We start from the raw sequence: 24,687 nt of genomic DNA on the forward strand, positions 1-24,687 counted from the left end.
CTTCAGCCTGACTTAGTACTCATCTGTTCTCACCACCACCAACCAGGAACATGATTTACCATCTGAATTCTTCACTGCCATGTATTTCAGAGGAGTCCACAAGTGTCCAAACTTACTCTGGCACCAGCCACCTCTCACCCATGAGGGCTCCCCGATCATCAGTGCCAACCCAAAAGTCACATTGTGAACCTTGGCTGGATTGTGGTGGACATTGCTGCTTTCTTCAAAGTTAAGAACAGGAAGATCCAGAAATTAATCCCTAAGACTGAAACCTCAGCATGTGTGTGTAATCAGCGAAAAGGAGGCTTAAATGGAAAAACCCAAGACAGCAAGGGTGCAACGTGGCACATAGCTTCCCACATTCATCCACAAAAATGCAAGCACCTCAGAATTACTTGATCAAATTATGAGCCCTTGCATAGCTGAACAGATAATGTTCCTCCACTGAGGCATGGGCTGTCTTCAATTGCTGCAGAAAGCCCACAGCAAACAAACTCAGAGCTGAGACCAATATCCACATTACTGTAAGAAATGGGAATGCATTTGCATTTCCCGACTTCTCAGGCAACTTTTGTCCATGTTCAACCCACTTGGTCTCTGTGTTTTCACATTATGGACATCAAAATCGCCAGAAAGCCCATTTAGCAGACACAGGAAAATGTTCTCCTCTCAGCTCCAGGGAGTCCACAAGCTCTCCTGTAGAATATACCATGAAATGCAAAGCCATGCCTCCAAATCTCTGAAAGCCACAGCAAACAATGTGGGCAGAAAATGACAGGTTACATTTACCTCAGAGACTGCTTTGTGTCACAAACCCTATACAAACTCTTGCTATCCTCCAAAAAAAATACCTTCAAGGGGAAAGATTCCTTTCTGTCCATCTTTGGGCTTTGCACTGAAATAGAAATTTGCTTGCTTTTCTCCTGTTCAGTTACCTGACTCAATCCCCTACATGCTGTTCTCCAAAAGTGATTCTGAATATTCTGCTGAGACCAACCATCAATACAGGTCCATCACTCAACATCAGAAATGATCCCTCTGCTCTCCATCAAGCAGAGAGTTCAAAACATCCATTTATGAGCAGATATCCAAGTTAAAAACCCAGGCACCACTGATGTCTCATTTTCCGTTTCAGCTGCACCAGCCTAAAAATGATTTCCATGTACACATGCCTCCCAGGGACATGGAAGCAAGATTAGGTACAGAAGACTACTCTGCCTGTATAGAAATAAACTTTGTACAATCCTTAGTTTTCCTTAAAGATTAAAAAACCATGTAAATCTCTAAATGTGATATGAAATACTGTAAAATGCATATTCCTGCATATTGATACATAACAACTGTATTTCAAATAATTTATTTAATGTGGGTAAACACGTACTTTTCTGTTCATCTCTGAGCATTTTGCTACTCTGTCCTCCACCCCTTTTGTTATTCCTGTCATCCATCATGTCCTCTTAGCAGTCAAGGGCAGAGCTGCCTTCTCTGTTATGTATTGGTACAACGCCCAGCACAGACTTCTCATTACAAACTCCAAGTCTTGCTGTAAAAGAAATAGCAATTAAACCCATGAATAAATAGATAAATTTCTGAAGAGAATGTACAACTTACATAATGACACAAATTCACAAAAATGCTGGTTTCGTGTCAGTCAGCGCTGCAGACGCCAAATCCCTTGAGAACCTCCATATTTTATAGGGCTTTTTATGGCATGTTGGGACAGAAGTGAGAAGACGACAGCCCAAAGCCAGCTCTTAATCAAATGCAGATTTACCTATGGAGCACGGACCAAGTATTAGCAAGTTGCGTTAGGAAACAGCAGGGGAACCAGAATGACTCTTGGTGGTAATGAAACCTCAGGTCACCTGAATTTAAAATAAAACTCTTCAAGCAAAGACTTTTCAGTTAGGCATCATTTTTTATTACCGGTATGTGGGACACTCCCTGCTAAAAATTCCTGCTTCTCTGGGTGGAGACTGATCACTTCTGAGCCATTTCTTCACTGAGTCTGAACCACCCACATCTACCAGGAACATTTATTGTGATGAATAGACCTATTAATACTAGCTTCACTCCACCCTATACTGCTTCAGAGTATGGAAACTCAATGGATGTATCTGGTTTTGGTTAATATGCCATGACTCTCAAGTTTTACAATGGGAAGAGGCAGAGGAAACACATTATGTATTTCATTGTAGAACTCTGGCACATTCTCCATCAAGTGGAAAATTCAACCTATCGGGGATGCATTTTTCAGTCTTTGTTTACCAAATCTTACCTCCTTCTTCACCTTTTTCCAAAAAAAAATATTTTCTCCTTTGCTCTTTGCCTCTTTTCCAGGAAGAGCCAGGAGCAAGCTTTAGGTCCTCCTAAGCTCAAGTTGAAACCACATCCAAAAGGACGAGAAAGGGACAACTATGTGTGACGTTTAGCGTGGGAAAATCTTTCAGGAGCAGTTTTGAATGTGGCATAGACTTGCTTCCACCTCACCTTTTAAATCCTTCCCACATCTAACATCCCTAGACATCAGAAATTAAATGCTGATGTAAAAATCAAGGTTACTGCAACCTGATGAAAATTCTATGCAGGTTTTTTTCTTCAGAAGAACCATAGACAAAAAGGCAACAGCTTGGATTGCTGTGAGCTATCCCACAATTACAGATCACAAATTTGTAGCAAAGAATATAAAAATAAGAGAGACAGGGCAACCATTGTAACAAGAGTCAACTTAAAAGGACAGCAGAAGTGGGGAAGACACTGAACTGCTTTGGTTATGAGCTAAAGGGCAGGCATACTAAGCCTAAAATGAGGGAAAGAAAATGCAACAGGCTTTCAAACCATACACACTTTAAACATAAAGTCCAACTCCTCAGGAAAACCAAAGGGTGAATTTCCTCATTCATAGGACAGCTGAGGCTGCTACAAGGCAGGAATCCAACACCACTTCCAGCACTTCACCAAAATGGCTTCTGGAAAGGGATGTCCCAAGTATGGGACCTGAGGTGAGCTCCGCATGGAAATCCAAGTTACTTATCTGCCTCCAAGGTACTAGAATAAATCCTTACTTTTTCGTGTTTCCTGACACCTCAGGAGATGCTTGAAGGGCACCTCCTTGGGGAACAAGGACTCCTTGACAACCTCTTCCAGAACAACTTCATTTTCACAATTACTAGTGTGACCAGGTCACACCTGTCCCTCCCAGCAAGGCAGCTTCTTAACTACTTTGGCAACTCTTGCTCCTCCAGGTGGGAAGCAATGCAGGGAAGGGCAGGAGGAGCCAACAGTGCTTCATCTACATTTCAGAGCCAGCCAGGACCCTGGATCAGGGGAGGAGCAGCATTGCAATGACTCCACTTTCCAGCACATCTGATAGTGCCATTAGCACAACTGGCTCCCAGCCACCTGAGTGAGAAAAAAGAACAACTGGATGCTTGTGAGGAATGATCAAATAAAAATTTAATGTCTGAATAAACAGAACAGAACACCTGGCAGAACGACTGAGGTCTAGCCACAAGTACTGGTGGCTCCAGCAAGAGCTCCAGTGATGCTCAGCAGTGCTGTGGTGGGGAGAAGCCTTGAGCTCAGCCTGGTTCCACTGGAGACCCTGTAAACAGTTTTGGGCCACTTCTTGGCAGAGCTCTTCAATTTATTTTAGATTTCCAGCACTTGCCAGAGGGAACTATTGGGAGGCCCATAAAAATTGAGTTTCATCTCACAGTGTCAACTGATGAAGTAGTCTTTGCTTCCTGGCCACAGTCATTGCAGAGCGCTACCGCCTGCTGTTACAGAAAGTTGCTGTGTGACAATAAGCAAGCTGACACCTAATTGTTACATTTGACCAAGTGTTTTAATTAAGGGCAGAGTGTCTTTAAAATAAACTCTTAGGAGGCTTTGGCCCACATTCAGGAAAGCACTTAAGTATAAGCCTTAGACTGTCTCTATTCAGGAAAGCATGTGCTTAAGTGCTTTCCTGAATGCAGATATATTCCTGCTCTGGGGCCTTAAAAGTGCACTAAATAATAACATTTATTGCAATTTGACTTCACTGTTTTTTTGAAATATTTATTTAACTGTTTCTTTATTAAGAGTAAAGTCACTTGAATTTTGTATCTATTTAACAATCCTTACTGCTTGCTGATTGCATTCCAAGAGACAATCTGTAAAAATGCTGTTCAGTTAAACTCCAGGGCTGTTCCCACCACTAGCATGAAGCTGTGTCATTTTCCTGACACACCAGTTACTCTCACGCAGGGTACCTACTGGCCACATACCACTCAAAATAATTTTGCATAGAGTTGGAGATCTTTGAGGCTGTTCTCCATCAAATACCCAAGAAGCATATAAAGTCAAGCTTTATCTAAACCAACACTCATGTCTTGGGCATTCACTGAACATTATTATATACTATTGCTCCTACCAATAGTAATGCCTGTATTGTTTCACAAATATAGATGTCACAAGTCAGAACAAAAAGCCAAATTTCAACTAGCAGATCCTTCCCCCTGCAGACAATACACAGTACCTTTGTTTCACATCTCTCACAAGCCACATCCAACACCTTTGCACTGCAAACTTTAGATTTTCTTTTACATAGAAAGCTGAGAGGAGGAGAAGAGCATGTGAGCACAGCATGCACACATCCACATGAAAAACTGGGAGAAGAGATGGGGTGTGCTTTGTCCTACTTAACCACTGCTCCTGCAGCTTCTGAAACAGGAACTTGAAACTTGGGAAATGAGGACAGAGGTGTCAAATTTGTCAGTACTGCTAGAGCCCAATGAAGTGGGAGGAGATCATTCTTTTTCCCATGCTCATCTGGCCCATAGTTACACTGTATCAGTCCCACATTTCCTGACTTACATCAACAATCTGAGCCTTTTCCTGTGGTCCTGTGAAGAAGTATCAGGTACTGATTGACCCAAGCTGAAGAGCCTCAGTGCCTCTACTTTGGGTCAATCAATACCTGATGCTTCTTCACAGGACCACAGGAAAAGGGCCAAGAGCCTGCTCAGACCCCATCACTGACTTACTGACAATCTCTCACATGCTCAGGCTAGCACCAGTGATGAAATTTTCCTCAAATCAAAGCAGCATGAGGAGTTTGCATGTTAGGTATTTTCTCTTCCCTCTGTAACACTGAGAACGTTCATATCCACCTGGGAACACCATCTAACAGCTGCTGCACTGGTGTGAGCATGCAGGACACCAGTGACACTGCAGAGCTCTCCTGCTCCCAGCACATCTTCCCCAGCAGCTTACAGCTGCAGGTGCTGCTTTTCACTTTTTCACTCCTACTTTTTTTTTTTTTCCAGGGCAGCTGGCAGGAGTTCTGTGACCTGCGAGACATGGAGGAAAACTGGAATGGATTTCTGTGGAGCTTGCTGGACAAAATGCCTACAACATCTTTGTCTTCAATAGCTCTGAGGATCCTTGCTAGTCCTAACATGAATTTACATTCCTAGTTAAGACTTGGGCTTTTTGTGTACACCACCACTGCTAATGAAAGTACTAACTGTTGTACTCTAGCTTACTACCTCTGCACTCCAAGCACATAAAGAAATGCTGGAGTGATGGAAAAACAGGACATTGAATGATTTAACATAATTTGCACAATACACAAAAAAAGTTTTCGAAGGCTGGGAAAAAAACCTGCAGCATTAATTGTCCTCTGGCCACACAAAGAAGCAGATGCAAATACAGGTGTCCCAACTGTGACCAGCAGGTACTTAATTAAGGAAACACCACATGAAGACACGTGCTTAATTTATTCAGGTGGCAAGGTTAACAAAATAAGCTCAGGGAATTAATGCAACACAAGCAGAATGACTTAAAAACTAAGAAAAAGCCACTCAAGATGAACCACACATCTCAGTCAAATAAAGGAACAGTCTACTTGCTTTAAACTCGATCATAATTGGTTTCCTCTCACCTTCCAAAAACATATTTTAAAAGGAAAATAGTATTTACAGCTCAAGTTAAACCACTACCACTTTACTCATCTGTTGTCTCAATTTTTCCTTAAGGCTTGTGTTTAAAGGCAACCCAAAGCATCTCAGCAGCCTTTTCACACAACACTGCATTTAACGAGAAAGAACAAAACTCATTATGATGAAATTTTGTAGGAGAGGATATTGCAAGAAAAGAAAGCAGCATCATTTTCCCTAGACTTCTCTTCTGGGCACCACCAAACAGAGATATCTGACCCCTCACTCCAGCAGCTGCTTGAGGATGCACAGGGGATCTCTTGGACAAAAAGGCATTCAGGACAGATGTCCTGCCCTGTGAGCCTTGTCTGTGTCACACAGCACTGCTCTCACCGCAGTGAGGCACCATTACTACTGTTTACATAAGTCTGAATCATGCAAACTAGGAAAGATAGAATAAGAGGTAAAATAATCAAAAGATGCATCAGCAAGAGCTGTAGTTTCAGTCAGTGGAAAGCATTATTTTTAGAAAACCAGAATCTCTTACTCACCATCCTTCAAATTCACTTGCCTGCACAGGCAAGAGCCATGACCCTCTCTCTCGTCCAGTTCATTCCTCCTTCTCCAGAGTTTCTCCTCTCCTTCATGCCCCTGAAATCAGGCATGCATGGCCAGCCCACATGATCTGCTGGACATGACCCACCCATGACCAGCTGCTGCATTTACTACAGCTCTGGTGGCGTCTTCCATATTTTGTTTGTGATTGTACCCAACATCCCAGGGGCTGGCTTTTTTCAGGGGTCTTCCCCAGTTGTACTTCACATGTACTTCAGCCTCAGATAACCAAAGCAGTTTTCACAGCTCAGCTGCCCCAGAAAGCACTCCAACATTTTTTTTCCTCCTCGAGTACAGCTTGGGTTTATTAAACAAGAAAGGGCATAAGTAGCAATGTGTGCCCTTCATGCCACACACAGTGGCAGGCAAATACCCTGCAACCCAGCCAGAAATCATCTGAATTGCTGGATAATTAACCTAAAAGCTTGAATTGAAATCTAGGATGGCAGATGACATGCAATTCTGCTGAGGATGCCCCTCTTATTCTCTCTTGCTTCTTCGCATCCCAGTTCGCCTGAACACACCCACATGCTCAAGAATTCCTGCTGCAGCAGAGGGCAAGGCAAAACCAGTGGAGACCTCTGCTACAGTGGCTCTGACACTGAGCTTGTGGCAGGGAGCAGTAAGACAGCAACAAGGTGGATCCCACCAGGACACTGCGGCAGAGCACCAGCCATGTATTCTTCAGCACCAAGCTCTTGTCTGCATGACTTCCTGATCTGGTTTTCCCACCTTATCTTTGGCATCCAGAACCAATCTTGAGTAGCTTCCCACAGGCAAGAGGGTAGTGGGGCAAGAAAATCCATGACATGGAGACAAACCATGAAACCCACAAAGGACAGCAGCGTCTCCTTCCAGGCCACTACGACCTAGGCTTACGACACAATCCCTAACCTCAGCTGAGGTTTTGTCTGTACGTGCTGAGGGCAAATTTTGCTGTCCTTACTCCTCAAATAGGAGCAGTGAAATCTCTTCTCTGGGTAACTGCTGCCTCTGAGTCTGGCAAAAGGCTGCACTTCCAGCAGGAGAAACACATTAGAAAACCACTGTCTTATATCAAAGCCTCCACAGTCTCTTAATAGTCCTTCATATTTTTTGTAGCTTCATACAGTTTTAGAAAATTTTAATTTTAAAATAATGAGTTTATTTAACTATGATATTTCTCTCTTGATTGCTGAGAGGATCTGTAGTACAAATCCAGGTTTTCTTCCATCTCAAATTGGTACAGTGCAAAGCCAAGAATACATATGTTGCTAGCTGGAAAATAAAGTGCCCTTGATTCCTAACTTTATTTTGGACAGTTCACTCCAAGTTATTAAAAGCCAAATTCAGTAGTGAGAAAATATATATAGCTTCAACTGTTTTGTGTGGTTTTAAAGTACTATTTGCTTTATGAGTAAGAGATTCAATAATGCATATATTTACATAAAAATAGTTTTGACATTTAAGTTAACTTCTTGCCAAGCTGGTGCAAAAATGGAAATGTAAAAAGCATAAGCACAGAAATAAGCCCCTATGCTATAAGTCTGCTATTTACAGGTAATTTTTTTTCCTTGGCAATAATACCTGAACGGTATGTTTTATAGCACTAGACCTAGCCACTCTGAGTCAATTTAGTGTTTATGGAACGTGCCAGACTGACAGTTTGAGATTTAAATGCTCCATGCCAGCCTGCAGTTGAGCTGGGGTAGGGGCTAGGAGAGTTTCCAGAACCCAGGCCACCGATGGACCCCAGTGGTGTTCTGCAGACATGACAAAATCCATGACGGCACAAGTCCAGCACACAGAAACGCGAACACCCAATTATTCCTCAAGCCCCAGGAGGCTTCTGAAGAGGGTGGCACCAACCTGTTCTGTGCAGGAGCATGGAATGACACACCAACCACAAGTCAAAGCCCCAAAATGGCTATTAAACGTCCAAAACTTTAAAACTGCTGTTCAAAACTGCCCTACTCTGCTAGCTCTGGGGATGACCATGCAGCAGTCCCTAGATAATGGATTTGATGGACAGAAGAGGTTGGAAACTTCTCTACTACAGTAACCAAAAGTCTTTTTTTTTTTTTCCCCCAGAGCAATTAGTCAGCTCAGAGATGTCAAAACATATAACTGGGCCATGAGACAAATTACAGTGTAAGTGCTGCTACTTTGCCAATGACCTAGCAGGCTTGACCCTGAGATTTCTAATGTTTGAAGTCTCACGTTCCTTGTTCAGTATTGCAGTACTTCTAAAGACATTTTAATTAAGATGAAGTGACAGGCAAAGCTACCTGCATGGATCCTTCATATATATAAACAAATAACAACAAAGCCCAGATAACCCAAGGGGTGATATATTTATATAAAAGAAAGAAATATAAAATAAATACATATAAATTCATCAAGCCTCTGGTGGCCAATTCACTCTTTTGCAAAAGTTCATGACAACTGGCTCATCAATACTTAATACTCTGGCCCAGCTGAATGGTCTGACAATCAACAGTAATCTTTACATTCTAAGCATCATAAATAGATGAACAGAAACAATTATTCAGAGCTGAGGATAGTCTTGATCCTTACTGCAGCCTCATGTGTTACATATTTTTTTCTGCTGTGATCTCACTAGCAATGCATCACTGTTTTTAACCACTCTGAGCACTGATTCTACGTTCAGCAGCTGTGTTTGTTTACAGGGCTAGAAATTAGCACAGGACAAATGGACTTCATCCAACTGAAATTTTATTTTGGCATTTTCCACTACACTTCACAATATATTGGTCCTCATAGACCAATTATGTATTTGCCACTGACGCTGGCCAAGGAGAGTGCATAAGCAAGGATGGTGCTCACTAATACTACACAGGGATGCTTTTATTGCGCCAAATGTGGGCTCCCTAATTACTAAGCACAGCCCAGTCACTTGTAGCCAGGAAAGTCCACTACTGTATTGTCCATACTTTTTTTTCACTAGGAACATAAAGAATTTCATCATAATCCATCCTGCACTTTGCTAGCTCAGTAAGAGCGATGAAATGGAAAAATATTTTATATTTAAAGGGACCTGCCTGTGCCCTTCACACTTATAATCGAGCTCCCAAAGCCAACTCCAAAAGACTGTAAACCAGATTCAGATAAGTCAGCCCTAACATCATTTTCCATTTGAACATTCATGTGCTTTTTCATGAACATGTATTTCAAAATGAACAAAAGAGCAGCCCTTTGCCCCTATGCCCTTTTCTCTTCCCTCCTTGACCATTACCTTAGCACAGAGGTGGGGGGACTTCAGTTTTTCCCATCCTGCTCTAGAAAAAACTGTTCAAGAGGAGTTACTGAAATCACTGGAACATTGTGGCAAACACACCTGCCGAGTTCTCACACACCTGAAGTGTAATTTCAAATGTTCGCCCTAGTTATTCAGAATACGTTTGTAAGCAATTCTTATTTATGTTAGAACTCACACAAGAGACAAACATAAAGTGCATTAAACTGTAGTTTGGAGACTTAATGCTGCTAAAAATACTCTGGTTCTATCTTTAAAAAAGTATTTTAGAGAAACTACCAAACAGTCCCACAGGCACCAAACAATTTCTTTAGGCAAATATCCACAGCTAATCTTTCAATTAAACCAATAAGTCCTGATCGAGCACCTCTCTGGAGAGAATAAAGTTAAAAGTACTATGCAAGTTCTTGAAATATGTTTTTTCGGGGACTGAAAATGCCAGGAATATTTGCATGGCATTTTATTTCTGAGGAACTGCCTCTCACTATTTTTAACTTTGTTTCATGCAACAAACTCTGATAATTTAAAATAATAGCAATGATGATGTTCTGACATCATAAGATGCATGAAGAACCTTGTCAAAGTAATATATTGCACTCTGCTGTGTAATTATGTTATGTTGGAGCAGAGTGTTGGAAAACTTAGTATAATCATTAGCCGAGTGCTGAATGTTTTGATTGTCAGACAGGTTGTATATGATGCAAATATATGACTCAGAAATGATTTCACATAAACATTTTGGTAACAGTATTCTGACTCATAACCTCCAACATAGAAAATAACAAGCTGCACAAAACATCTGTGCGCTCCAAGCAGCCCCGGCTTGCAGCAACCTTCACAAGTCTCCTGGCACAGAGAGACCAGAGGTCCCATCCCTGAGGACCTGGATCTGAGAGATGGTGACACCTACCTTTCCAAAAAGAGTCAAAGAAGGAGCAAGAAGTGCTGTCCTTCCCACCAGGGATCCCTGGCAGAGAGCTATGATAGTTTATGCCATCTGAGAGCCTGCCCAGTGGGCATTGACTGGTTTCAGTGCACAATTAACAGGGCTAAGATGGGAGGAAAGGTTTGTTGTTATTCCACCCCGGAGCTTCACCATGTCAAGTAGAACACAATGCACAGTTCTTCTTCTATTTATTTTTCATTCATTAGGATATGGACAGCTTCTTTCACAGCCCCCTTCTGAAGACAAATGTGCAGTCTTGAGTGACAAGGAGGATTTACCATCTGTTATTTCAGAGGAGGTTTGCCATGTTTATTCTGGAAAGTGCCATGAATTAATGAACTATCTCTTCAAGCCTCAGTGAATCAGAGCTGCCAGCTCTCCGGCTGCCAGAAGCAACAGACTGTTTTGGGACCCCATAAAATTGCTTTTACCGAGGCTAGAGATAGCAACAGTATCAGGCAGACCCAATCCCAATAGCTTCTGAAACATAAAGGAGTCATTATACCAACTTCAGCTGTTACACTGCATTTTTATGGGGAGTTTCTCAACAAAACTGCCAGTTAACTCGGAAGAACATCTACTATTAGCTTTCCTGCAGCATGGGCTTTATCAAAAGTCAACCAAACCTTTATTAGGCACCCCAATAGTTTCAAATGAAACGTGCTAGCCTGTGACCTCTTTCATCTCTCCTATGTTCAGCTGTTGGCAAGCATGTCTGAAGAGCCATGTCCCTAATGGAGCATAGCTGCAGAAGGCACAGACTGTGCAACTCTGATGAGCAAGGTTCACAAGCAGGAAGAATTAAAGCCTAAGCCAAGTGAGAACCTGTAGGCTCCAGCAGATTCATGCTGCCACCTGAGAAAAGCCAGGTTTCACCAGATAAGACCCTCTTGTTCCGCTGGCTCCATGAGCCACTGGAGGACTGGCCAGGTCAGTAAAACAGGTGAGACTGCAGGACCAGAAGCAAGAATTTCAGGGATCTCATCAAAGCCCTGGTCCAGTCATAACCCCCTGGGCCTCAGCTTAGTTATTTGGAAAATCAGTATAGAGTGACTTGCATTTGTCAGAGCACACTGTGAGAGTTAAATGCTTATGAAGTGTTTTGAGGTTCTGAGTAAGAGACAGAGTAGTATCTTGATGTTGTCTAGCAAGTAACGAGCATTACATATCCTGCAGAATGGAACATTTTTGGACAGGACAGCTGCTACAATCATTAAAGTGTAAAAACTATCACATGCAAGAGACAAGACACAGACATCTCAAAGAGAAAATCTACTGTAGTATGTTAAACAAATGTATTTTCTCTCCAGCTATCTTCCATAGCATAATAAGTTGGAACTTCCTTAAATATAAGAACTCTTTTTTTTTTAAAGTCTCCCTTCATTTCTCTTCATTCCATTCCCCCTCTGCCTTTTTTTTGTGGGTTAAAAAAAAAATCTAAAAAATAAAAAAAAAAATTGAAAGAGCAAGCCAAGAGATTCACAATCGCCAAAGCCTGCAGAACATACAGTGAATTTTGGCAGAACGTGCATGTTTATCCTTTTCATATGTTGTTTAAATTATTTTTATAAACAAGTCATTATCTTGCACAGCCACTGCTTGGTCCCTTTCATGTCAAAGATGTTTGATGTTACAATAATTAAGCAAAAAGGTCTGCATGCTTGAAATGATGTCTCAAGATGACGGTTTGTGGGCAAGAGAGGCTGCTGCTTTTCTAAAATGAAGGGCTTCTTTGCCAACCTTCATCATTTAAGTTGAGCACCTGGATTCTGTACTTGTGAATCAAATCTTTGTGTAGATATTAAAACATGAATTTCAAACCAGGCTTAAATTTTAGAACTATCCTCCTACTTTTTTGCATCAAAATTGCACACACATGTCAAGACTTGCAGAGAAGCCTCTCCCTGTTTGCATACAAAAGTTTTGAAGAACCAAGCCTGGCATCATTATGAAGACTCAGGTACATTAAAAGTGTGTAAGGCCTCTTCCTGCAGCACACCACCAACGTGGCCAAAAGCAGCGAAGAAACATGAATGGGAAGCCCATGGTAAGTGACATAGGAAATGCTTCCTCCTGTTTTCCTGCAGAGCATCTGGCAATTAAAGACTGCTGCCTCTACCTCTGCTCATCTGAATTTGGACTGAAAGAGGGAGCTTGCACCTCTGTGCCATGAGGAATTAAAGCTGTGACCACTTCTTTAATCCCTGATACAGAATACCTTTATCCAGATATTTTAAAGCAGTTTGAAAAATATGGAAGTTAGGCTGCAGCAAGTGTTCATGTTCAAACAGCTTTGTATTATTACAGAGTTTACAAAGACAGAGGCAGACAAGTCTTTTGCATGTTGTACGCATTAGTTACAGTTAAACCTCATTTTCCAACTTATTTGGATAATTTTATTCCCCATAAAAAGACTGGAATTGACTGCTAAGAGCTTTACTCTTCTGGTTTTCTCTCTCAAGTGGTCTGGAAAGCCCAGGAGAGACAAGGATGCAAGGAGGCACATCTGTTTCACACCATAGCTGTTGACCCTTTCCTCCCTCCAACACCTCTTGGCTTGTGTGTGAAATTATCAGACCCTGCTCATGAGTTCTAATCTGTTCTCATATTTTAAGTGCTCTTTGTTGCCTGGTGTGGAGCCTAACACTTGTGCTTCAATAGACATTATGTCACCCTTCAGCCCTTGTACAAACAGAGTGTCTAATACCTTGACCATACATGCCACGTGAACGTGATGAGGTGAGCGACAAGATAAGAAAGCTGCAGCAGTACACTTCAACGTAAACATCCCTGTGCATGCTTTAAACATGGCACATTTTATAGCCTGCACTTGATAAAAGAAACTGCAGATCTCCATTTGACAAGATTTTGGGTTGAACAAATATAAATTCGTTAGAACAGTGTTTCAAACAGCCAATTCATACATTTCTCACACTGCAGACAACCATTAACATACATGGAATAACACATCTTTGGAATACTGTTTGAAAACACTCCCTCATTTACTATCAGGAAATTTGACTCTTCAGAACAAGTGTTAACACTGTCTTGTTTAATTTGTAAAGCTATTCAAGCCATGAAGTACATCTGCACATTCAGTATATTTCCAATACTGTGCTTCTGTTTTCATTTTCAAAATGTTTTTATTTATACACTAATATTTGACCTAAGAATGTTCCAAGTTTATATGGAGCCAGCTGTTCTAAATTCTGGTTATACTGAGCATTAGTGCAAAACATCAGGTGATATCATTGGATATTTTTAAGGGGAAAGTTCACAGGAAAGCAGTTATGTATTCTTGTGATTAACACCACATTGGATCAAAACAGTCATGTCTAGCTCTCTGAAAAATACAGCTACTGTTTTAGTTAGCAGAACACTTCGGCTCTGTCTACATTATCCTTTTTTGCCAAAAGTTCCCACTGTTGCTACCACTGATTCAATTCTGTCATTGTGCTATGATGAACACTGCTACGTAAAATAAAAAGAGCTGAAAGCAGCGCTGTCAAAATCTTTGTGCCCTTAAAAACAAAACAAAAAAAAAAAAATCTCATTACATCACCAAAAAAAACCAACCAACCCAAAACGCAAACAAACAAAAAAATCCATTCCAAAACTCTACCCAACACTACAAGACTGTTTCTTAAGTAACTGAAAGTTCAGGAAATGCCAACCCCAATCCACAGCAGTTTTTAGGAATCAAAGTCCATTACGAGGTATTAAACACTCCTGCAATCCCACAGGGACTCAGCTTCTTTAATTAAGCTTTTTTCTCCTGCAGCAGCCCTGCAGCAGCTGCAGCCACATGCCCTTCCCAGAGCCCCTGTGTGGGAGCTGCTCTGGGTGCAAAGCACCAGGCCCTTTAGATGCTGCTGCCAGCCACCCCTGCTGCAAGGGCTGCAGAAGGCACCACTCCTCATCCCCTGCCAGCCACGACTGAAAAAAAGGTGGAAAGAAACAACTCACTGAATGTTTTCAGGCATGTCTCCTCACCCTCTGCATACCATAGCTACAGAATCCCAGTCTGAAAGGCCTTCCCAATTCCCACTTAGAATTCCAGGCAATTTGGGCTAGAATGGATCTTCAGAAGTCATCCAGATCAACCCCTGCCATGGGCAGGAACATTGTTCAGTAAAACAGATTGCTCAAAGCCCCATCCAACCTGACTTTGAACAGCTCCATGGATGGGGCATCCACAGCTCTTCTGGGGAACATGTTTCAGTGTCCCACTACTGCTGTTGGAAAAACTTCTGCCTTCTGTCCAATCTAAACCTACCCTCTTTGAGTTTAAAACTGCTGCTTCAAACAGGGAATCTAGGTATGACCCAAAACTAGTCTCCAAGAATCAGGTGGGCAGCAGACAGTTTCCCAGTCCTTAACCTCCATCTCCCAGGCTCTGAGGTCTGATACTTGCTGTAACAAATGGGAATCTCTCACCCATGAGCCATTTTTCCTTTTGGGCAATAGTGCTTGCTCTTTGCTTCACACTTCTATATAAATGGTCAAGTGGAAATGTTAAATTATTAGGAGGTGGGCTGTACCTTACAGCATAGCTGTGCATCTGCTGGGATACAGCAGAAACACACAATGGGACTGTTTATGTCCCAAGTAAATCATACCTTCCTCTAACCCCCTACAAGTTAGCAATGAGGCAAGATGACCTAAAAAGAATCGTGGCTCCATGGCATGGAAAGTCTAAACACCACCTTCCTTCCTCCTAAATCACAAACACTGCTTAGAAGTTTATATTTAAAACTACAAAAGAGAGTGTAACCACTGCAATGCACCGGGCTAGACCCAGCAAGGATCCACAGCTCCTTGGCAGAGGTACAAGCCTGCAGCAAGCAGTCCCAGCAGGAGCTCAGCACAAGACATCCATGACAGCTGCCCAAGTGATTTTCTGCTAAAGCCATGTTGAGCTGGAAAAAAATTGCCAAGAGAAAACCTTTTTATAAAAAGTGGTTTAGCTTCAATTTTTTTTTTTTTCTGAGGGAAAGAACTAGGAAGTTCTGCTTTTATTTAAAAAAAAAAAATTAAAAATAACCACAAAAAAACCTCACCAGACCCACACCTGGGTTTCTAATTCAAAATGCAACTTTTCATTTATATACAGATAAAAAATTTGGCTTGAAGTAATCAAGACTGGTTTGGCAATACTAGCTTTTTAAATTACAATAAATTGCTGTTGTTATTGTTGTTGCTGGAAGAAAAATTTGTGTGAAATGTTGAAGTCTAAGACTGTAAATTTTGAAGCTCTGAAAAGCTTTCACAAGACAGAGAATAATCCCACTAATGTCACACTGTCTGCTCCCAGTAGCTTAGTCCAGATGACAATCAGACTTGGATAAATTGCTTACATGAACATGACTCTCCACTCATTTCAACAGTACAGGTTTTGAAGAGCAGCATTTCCAGGAGCCACACATCTTCCAGGGCTCCTAGCCTAAGGCAGAAGGATGACTACGGTCCCTCAAATTCCAAGTCCAGAGGAGCTGAGGACTTCTAAAAGACCATTTGCCCTTTCTTTAACAGTGTTGTCAGGCAGTTCCGCACTAGCAGGCAGCTTGCAAGCAGCAGCTACTCCAAGGAGATTACATAAATGGGGATCTCGAGCTGCATCAGTTGAACAGCAAATATAAGGCTGTTCTTCAGCACTTGGGAATCTGTCTTGGCATCAAAGCCCACTATACAAGGCTTGGCAGAAGTCAGTAAACTCATTCCCATCATCAGCTTAATGATTTCTAGTATTGGCCTGCTCTGGACACACGTGGAGGACACTGCTCACATGCCGAGCAAGTGAGGCTGTACACAGCCAGCTGGCAGCACAGCCAGATCTGCAGCATCACACACTCCAGTTATTCCCTCTGAGTTGATGTCTTGACCTTTACAACACGTGGCCAAGAGTACAAACAGATGGGATGACAGTATGAATGGTATGGTCCCATCAATCCAATCACGCAACATCCCTGAGACATCTTGGTTGCCTAATTTTGTATCTCCCAACAGCAAGCACGGTGCTGGGAAAAAGGCAGGTGGGCTGATCAAATCCTTCAGATGAAAAAACTCACCTGCTTTAGAAACACATGTAAGGATGTTGGAGCACTGCTTCCCTCTCGTGAAAAGCTGTGCAGAACAAAGGCATATTGCTTGCACCTGAGGTGCTATGGATTTGGGCAAGACCGTTCCTAGAAGGAAATCTGGTAGGTAACCACTGCCAAAAAGATGAAAAGCCTGTTTGTAAGACATCACATCCATAAGGTGCTGCTTTATAGGCAAGGAGAAAGAGAGTGCATTTGTACAACAAGTCTTATATCTACCTCCAAGCAACTTCCTTGCACTGAAAGGGAGCACCCTTGCCCCAGCTGACACTTGAAGTCTTGCAGGGAAGATGGGGACTGCCTGGAGTTTGGAGATTCAAAAATAGAAGAAGAGTCTTTCCACCCCAACCCCAATTCAAATAGTGTTGAAGCTTCAGGGCTGACTGCAGGACTGGCTGGCAAAAGGTGAGCTTCCCCTCAACCTTTTGCATGAAGCCCTCCCAAGGGATCTGTGGGTCTTATGATAAAAGGGAAAATCTCTCTCCAAAAGTAGTCACACAGTGAATCAGTGCTGCTAGTCTGCTACAAAAAAAAAGCCACAATGCTGAATAACCAGGTACCACACCCCAAAGCACACTTTTTATGATCCTTATCTCTGGCAGGTTTGATGGGTTCAGACTTTTCCTGCACATCTATCAACAGCCCCAGATTTGGGTCACAGCAGAAACTCAGACTGCCACTGAATTCCTTAGGTTTGATTGTAGGAAGTGCATGGCTTTTTTCCTCTCAGTGTGGATGCCAGGATAGGAAGACATGGGTGAAGACCATGTTCTAACACAGGATTGCTTCACAGCACTCTTCATGATACACAAATAATTCTGGATGTCATTAAAGTAGCAAAGTCTTTGAGAGCCTTGTTTTCTGCTGCTTCACACAGCATGCACTACTCTGAAGACACCAGCTGGTGAAACAGAGGATGCAGCACAGATCTCCTTCACATCAGCACTGATGTGCCTGAGAACACTGGGGTCAAGCTGTCAATCCAGCATCACTGCCTCAAGAAGTATCTCCATACCAAGCCTGGGCTGTTCTGCCAAGAGGAGATAACCTTATCTCGTGCCATGAGGAAGGTACATTTTCCAGATAGGAAACATTAATAGATGTTATTCTCCCAACACTACCGTGTCAAGACATGCCACATATTTATATCAAGGCTGTTCCTACAAGAAGAGCTGAACAGTTTCACAAAGACAACTGCTGGCCCACAATGCATTCCCCCACCCCAGCCCCACAGCCCTGCTCTACAGCCATTTCCACAGCACAGGAATTTGGTACCCTGCTTCTTCAGTGAATCCATGCAGATATTTCCATCTGTGCTGGCTATCCAGACTTCCTATGTGTGAAATGAAAAGAAACAGGCACTTGTCAGATGCTTCATCCTAATGAAAACACCCAAAACAGACACTTCTAGGATCATCTTGCCGAAAAAGGACTAGATTTACCAAGGTCAGGTTATGTTTTCTGTCAAATTATGTTTTGGTATGTAACCTGATAGATTAAATTTATTATCTGAATTATCTGAACTGGTTTATATTTCATGTGATTTTGCTTATAATGGGAACAAAAAAATATTTCTCCTCCCTGATACGGCTGTCCAGGTGCAGTTTTTTTCATAAAACTAAGTGCTAAGCGTCTCCTAGAAACCCTGGACATACTAAGCTCCCCTATAATCAGTCACTCTGGGAATCATTGCCCACACCACAATACAGACACCACCAGGTAAGCAAGATAAATCCCAGATTCCCCATTTCAAAGACTGATATTTCTTGTCCTCCCTGTAAGACAGCAACTCCCAGTGTGTGAAGAACCTCCACACTTCTGTGACCTTCCTGTTTCACTTTAAAAAAAAAAAAAACCAAAACAAAATAGAAACTATCTCCAAGAACACTATCACCTTTGAGGCTGGGACAAGCCTGCACTGCCTGAATAATCCAAGACCTCACCAAAGTCCCTCAGCTTTGCAAGACCTTTGCACAGAGGACTCACACCCCAAGCACATATGGAAACACAGCCTTCCTCAGAGAGAAAACACATCTGCTGTGTCCCCAGACTGAAGGATGTAGGTTGGTCAGGAAGGGCTGGAGCCCTGCATGTTTAAAATCAGCAATGACTACAAGCTAGTGACTCTTTTTGGGCTACAGGGCTGGAAAAATTAAATGCACTTTTATAAGCACATCAACACCTGCAAACTTTCATGACAAAGTAGAGCTCCTCTGCACAGCTGACCTAGATGATGGCTTTCCAGCACAACAAGATGCATCAAACTTTTGTCTGGCTCTGAGCTGCAGCAGAAGCAGCATCAGCACCTGCAGGCAGGTCACCCACACTGACTTGACACTCACACAGCCACATTCACCTGCATATCCAGGTGATACCATACACTCCTCACCCTGAGAGAACAGCAAGGGCCCCTCACATCTCTTTAGTAGTTGCCTCTTCAATAATGGAATGGGAAGTCTTTAAGATTGAACATAAAGTTCTTCAGAAGTCAGTTTTAACTGAACAGAAGTAACTGTATATATGGCCACATGCAGAAAGCCCCAACTAAAATAATTCTGGCAGTGTCCACTTATAAGCAGACTCCAGCTGTGAGTTTTCAGGGTTGTTTGACATGTACTTCATTGGATTAGTCAGTGTGCTTGAAATCAAGAATTCTTCCCTTTCTGCTGTGAACCCACCATCTTTTGCTGCATTTAATGCTTCATCTAATAAGCTGCTTTGACAGATTACAAGGTGGCTTTCTCCCATCAAATCTTTTGTTTCTATATTGGAATATAACCTTAGGCTTCCTCTAGTTTTGCGATCTGAATTACCGTTAAATGGAAAAGAAAATGTCAATACACAGGTGAAAGACCCCAAAAAATCCCTGGTATGTCAGAGAAGCCACAGAAAACAGCCAAACAGCTGTTCAGTCCCAGCCCATCGATTTGTCAGCACTCTGGTAACAAACAATCACGTTAAATGACATTATGGTTTATGACTTGGGATTTGGAAGTTGATGAGAAATTTCTACAGTTGATTCATGCTTCCTGAGACACATAACTAGCATTTCAATTGCACTATTTTACTACATTACATGAATAATTTTCGTTGTTGTTACAGAAGGGTCTAGATCCAAATTCTCAGAACTGATTTGAATCATATGAGTGGAAGGGGTTGATTTCAAAAGAAACACATACTTTCAGATTATACCATCTAATAATATTGTCCTGGTGCTTTACAAACAGCTAATTACCTTCTTAAACACCACATGCTCACACTTATCCCTGAATTCAGGTCTTTAGGAAACTACCTGGCCCCTCGCAGGCACCTTGTTTCCCATCCCTCAAGTGCAATGTGACATGGGGGTTGCTTATAGACAACTACAGTCAGCACCACACTTCTTAAACTCACAGCTCTAAGTATAGGTCCTGAAAGTCCACAAGGCAAATAACAGGGACAGCAGCTCTGTGTATTCAAAGGACAGAGAGGTTTGGGGAGGCTGGGAGGGAAGAAAAACAGGTGCCCTTTGGATTTAAAGCCTGTACAGTATTTCCCAGATCTCAGCTTCTGAGCTGAGACCACAGACCATGCCAGTTTCATCGATGGACAATTTCAGGATGTCTCAATATATCTGAGCTCTGAGATGGCAACACCACCTAAACCTCCCTGAGCTGACTTAAAACAAGGCAGATGAGACCCTGACAGCTACACACCTGCAGTACAAGGAGACACCAGGGCTCCAGGCTCCTGGAAGGTCTGAGCACCTACGGCAGCTCAACTGTACCCTTACGAGTTGTGGCTGCCTCAGTTTCAATGCAAACAAATCCTTTAACAACTATTTGCAACTCTTCTGACTTACCACGTGATTTCCATCAGGTACAAAAATTAATCAGCTCTTGTTCTAGATGAACAGAACATGGCACAAAGCTATTGAACACCTGTACCAGCACTGAGAGCTCCGAGAAATTTCCTGCTGCAGTGACATAGCACTGCTCTAAACGAGTAAACATACAACAAATTCAGTTTGGTTTGTTTTTGTTTTTTTTTTTAAACAAGACAAGCTGTTGTAGTTCTGGCACACAGCTCTGGCAGCACAAGTAAAAAGGCAAAGTCTTCAGCTGACTGGCTAAGACACTTGAGCTTCACAGGAATTCCCTAAAAAAAGGAACTGTTATTTGCCAACTGAAATATTTTCATTCTCCACATTAGGCTGAATCTAATTACACTGTTTCCTTACAATTGCATAGTACTAAGAGCTCCTCTAAGTAAAAAACTTAATGATTTTCCCACTGCAATGCCTGCCTCAGAGCCCTTCACATCGCTGACAGGATGATTTGTTTGAAGAGCAGGTTGACGTCTAACAAAACTTAATTTAAGATTTCCACATGACACAGACTTTTTTTGCGTTCCTGTGCTCAATCACCAGAATAACCTACACAGAGTAGTACACATATTCACCACCACACTAGCTCTGACCCCTAAAAATAAAAACAAACAAAAAATATTTAAAAATGAGAAGATGAGGACACTATGAAGTAGTGTGGCTATGCTTTGTTCAAGCCCAGAGTCTTCAGTCCGGCATGTCTGTGCTGCTGGACCTTGCATAGAGTAAGTGCAACCTGTACTCCGGCATGACTCCAGCTCTGCTACCCAAGAAGCAGCAGAAGGTGTGCTTAATTCTGAACTACTACAGGCTACCATCAGAACAAGGACTACTAAAACAAAAAATTATTCTTTTTTTTCTTCCTTCCTCTCAGTCCCTCCCCCCAAGGTTTTGCATGCTGGGGTACATTCTTTTTTGACTGCTTGCGAGAGGTTTTGCCCTTCCCCAAAGTGAGCTGCCCTCCTGGCCGAAACCCGCGCAGTCCCCTGGTGGGTCCCAGCCGGGAAAGCCCCGACCCCGTGGCACCCCACCGGGGAGCGGCCGCGCGTCCCCCCTGCCCGGACCAGGGATGTCCGCGGGGCGGACAGACGGACGGGCGAGTGGCTGGGTGGGCTCCGCGCATCCCAGGACTCCCTCCTTCCCTCACTCACCCAGGTTGACGAAGCTCATGACCATGTCGGCGTCGTTGAGGAAGGCGCTGTCCTGCGGGCTGGGCAGCGGCGGGGCAGGGGTCGGCGGGCGGCCCCCGCTCTCCGCGCCCGCGCTGCCCTCCGCGCCCTCGGCCAGGGAGTGGTAGAGGTCCAGCATGAAGCGCGGTGCCGCTCTCAGCCGTCCCGGCGGCGGGGCCGGCGGCTCCCGCGGCAGCGGCCGGGGCCGGTGGGGCAGCCCCAGCACCGAAAGGATCTCCCGCTGCATCTCCCGCTTCTCGTGCGACTTCAGCCGCCGGTAGAGGAAGCCCGAGCCGGCGGCGGCGGGCGGCGGCGGCTCCCCACCCTCGGCGGGCAGCGCGGGCTCGGCGGGGCGGCAGGCGCCGCTCAGCAGCGCCCAGCAGCAGCACAGCCAGGCCAGCCGGCGCGGCATGGCGCTCGGCCGGGCGCAGGCAGGCGACGTCCCCGCTCCGCGCTGTCCCCGCGGGCTGCCCGCCGCCCTCCAGCCCTGCCCCCCCGCGGCGGGTTCGGCCCGGGCCGGCGGGGGGCGGCCAGGCCGGGGGGGCTCAGCGCTCGCCGCCGCGCATGGCCGCCCGCGGGGCAGCGCGCTGCGGAGCCCCCCGCGCCCAACGCCGCTCAGGTGCGGCGGGGCCGCCCCCGGCCCGCTGCGGCCGCTCAGCGCGCCATGCCCCTGCCCGGGGGATCCGCGCCGGGCCGCGGGGGCTGCGGACGGAGGGAGAAGGAGCAGGGTGAAGAGCCGCAAAACTTTTCTCGCTGCTAGGGAGCAAGGGAGGCAGAGGGCGAGCGAGCGGCTCCTGCGGCTGCAGCCCCGGTCCCCGCGGGCTGGCCGGAGCGCGGCTGCTGCCAGCGAAGGCAAATCAGCAGCGCGCCCGCCTCTCGGCGGGGCGGGCGGCCGCTCCTCCGGGGCGGGGAGCGGGCCCAGGTAGCGCGGCCCCGCGGGGGCGGACGGGCGGGGCGGGGGCGGCGGAGCAGCAGCAGCAGCAGCAGGTTGAGAAGCGCCGGCCCCGTCGGGTGTCGCGGGCTCGCTGCGCTGGAGCGGCGCTCCGCCGAGCTGCGGCTCCTGCCGCCTCTGCCGCTAGACTCTGCCGGCTTGTTTCTTGTTAAAGGAAGGGTTTCGGCCACCCTTCCTGCCCCCAGCGGGTGTTGGCTATTTGTCCTGAAAATAGGTGGAGTTTTCTAAATGTGAATAAGCGTTACGGTTTATTTTAGCAGGTTACGACATACTCCACAGATTTTTTTTTTTTTTTTTTCCCCTGGAGTATCTTGGAGAACTGAACGTGAAACTGTGGTACATGGCTGAGACTACCCAGGTACCCCACGCCAGCCCTGATTGATGGAGTATCAGTCTGCATCCTGTGGAGCAGGCTATGCTACCAGAAATTAACATACCCCCTCCTACAGTAATGCTGCAGCTCTGATTTCATCACTTTCATCAAAGAGTGAAAAAAACCAAAAAACACCAAAACCCAAACACCATCCAACACTCCAATAACAGCAGTTTGGTTGAGTGAGAGGCAGCTCTTCCATACCCTGATTTCTGACTTCATGGATCTTCCTCAGACTGGATGAGTAAAGCCAGTCTAGTCTCACTGAAATCAGTGCAATTGCTCTAGGTTTGAACTGGGATAATTTCATAGGAGTTGGCCTGAGAATAATATCTGGACCATTTGAAGTCACTGGCAAAATTTCCATTAACTTCATTAGAATCAGAATCTGGCAATAAGCTCATATTCAGCTTCCCAGAGACACAGCTGAGAATATTCAAGGCAGAATACAGTATTTTCAGAAGTGGAGGTTACACTGAGCCTTCACGTCTCTGAAAGCAAGGTTACAGATGTGTGCTTTAACTGCACCAGTCAAGGAATACTGTAATGCTGGATATTTAAAAACTTGTTTTGATAGGAAAAAGGGTATTAATTAGGAGATTTGAGCATACAGTCGTGGGGGTGGGAGGGAGGAGTACAAGTTGCTTTTGCAACTGTCTTTTTTTTTTTTTCCCAGATTGTGAAGATACTCAGAATTTGAAAATGGGGTTGCATGGGACAGCACAGACCCAACAGGTTCCTTTTGGTGTAGTGGATCCCACTACCTTCATGAAAGAGGTCTGTGTTTCCCAGGAAGGACTCAAGAAGGCAATGCCCAGGGAAATTTTTGTACTGCTGGTTCATTTATTCACTTTTCTCAACATAGAGCAGTGGGGCTGCTTTTTTTTTTTTTTTTTTTTTTTAATTAGATGAGACTAGGGCTCACTCCCAGAGAGGTGGTGAGCAACACACCTTTCCTTCCTGTAAGGCAGTGTGGGATCCTGCTGGGAAAACCCAGGTTCCCAGGAGAGAGCTCGGTGCACAAGCTGTCTCCTTCGTGAACTGAGAGGGATGCAGGACATTTTGCAACCCCTTAGGAAGGGTGTCTGGAGGTTGGGAGGAAGTGCAGGAGCCCTTAGGTGAGTGAGGGACGTTTCCTAGGCAGGTACTTTTCCCGCAGGTGGTGGGGGAGGAGAACAGCCATTTCCCACAGACATTCACTTCCCAGTCCCTGAGCTCGTTTGGGCGTAGCTCCTGTCGCGGTGTCCAGAAGAGCTTTGTAGCCTCGGCTTCCTGTTTTGACAATGAGAGAGGGAAATGTCCCATTACACGGTTATTGCTGAAGAATGAACCCTTCCATCCGAAGTGTCCCCTGCTTCTCTCAAAGATAGGAAGAGATGGTGCACATTTAGCAACAGACAGTGCCAAATTCTGGAGCAGCTCTTGGGTGTTTCTGCTCTTCTGATTCTCAAACATGTATCAAACCTTTATGGTTTTAATCTGAAATAGT

General features: G+C 44.3%; 1 protein-coding gene across 1 annotated transcript in view; it reads right to left on the reverse strand.

The window, feature by feature from the left end:
- The window catches only part of BMP6 (bone morphogenetic protein 6), an 87,561-nt gene extending 65,276 nt beyond the window's left edge, over window positions 1-22,285 (reverse strand). Inside the window, exon 1 of the mRNA XM_071452313.1 lies at window positions 21,856-22,285. Coding sequence (XP_071308414.1) covers window positions 21,856-22,285 — 430 coding nt within the window. The remainder of the gene's footprint in view (window positions 1-21,855) is intronic.
- Between the last annotated feature and the right edge of the window lie 2,402 nt (window positions 22,286-24,687).

The sequence above is a fragment of the Agelaius tricolor genome, unplaced genomic scaffold, assembly GCF_023055355.1.
Source record: "Agelaius tricolor isolate 1412-34295 unplaced genomic scaffold, bAgeTri1.0.p SCAF_2, whole genome shotgun sequence".
Taxonomy (NCBI): domain Eukaryota; kingdom Metazoa; phylum Chordata; class Aves; order Passeriformes; family Icteridae; genus Agelaius; species Agelaius tricolor.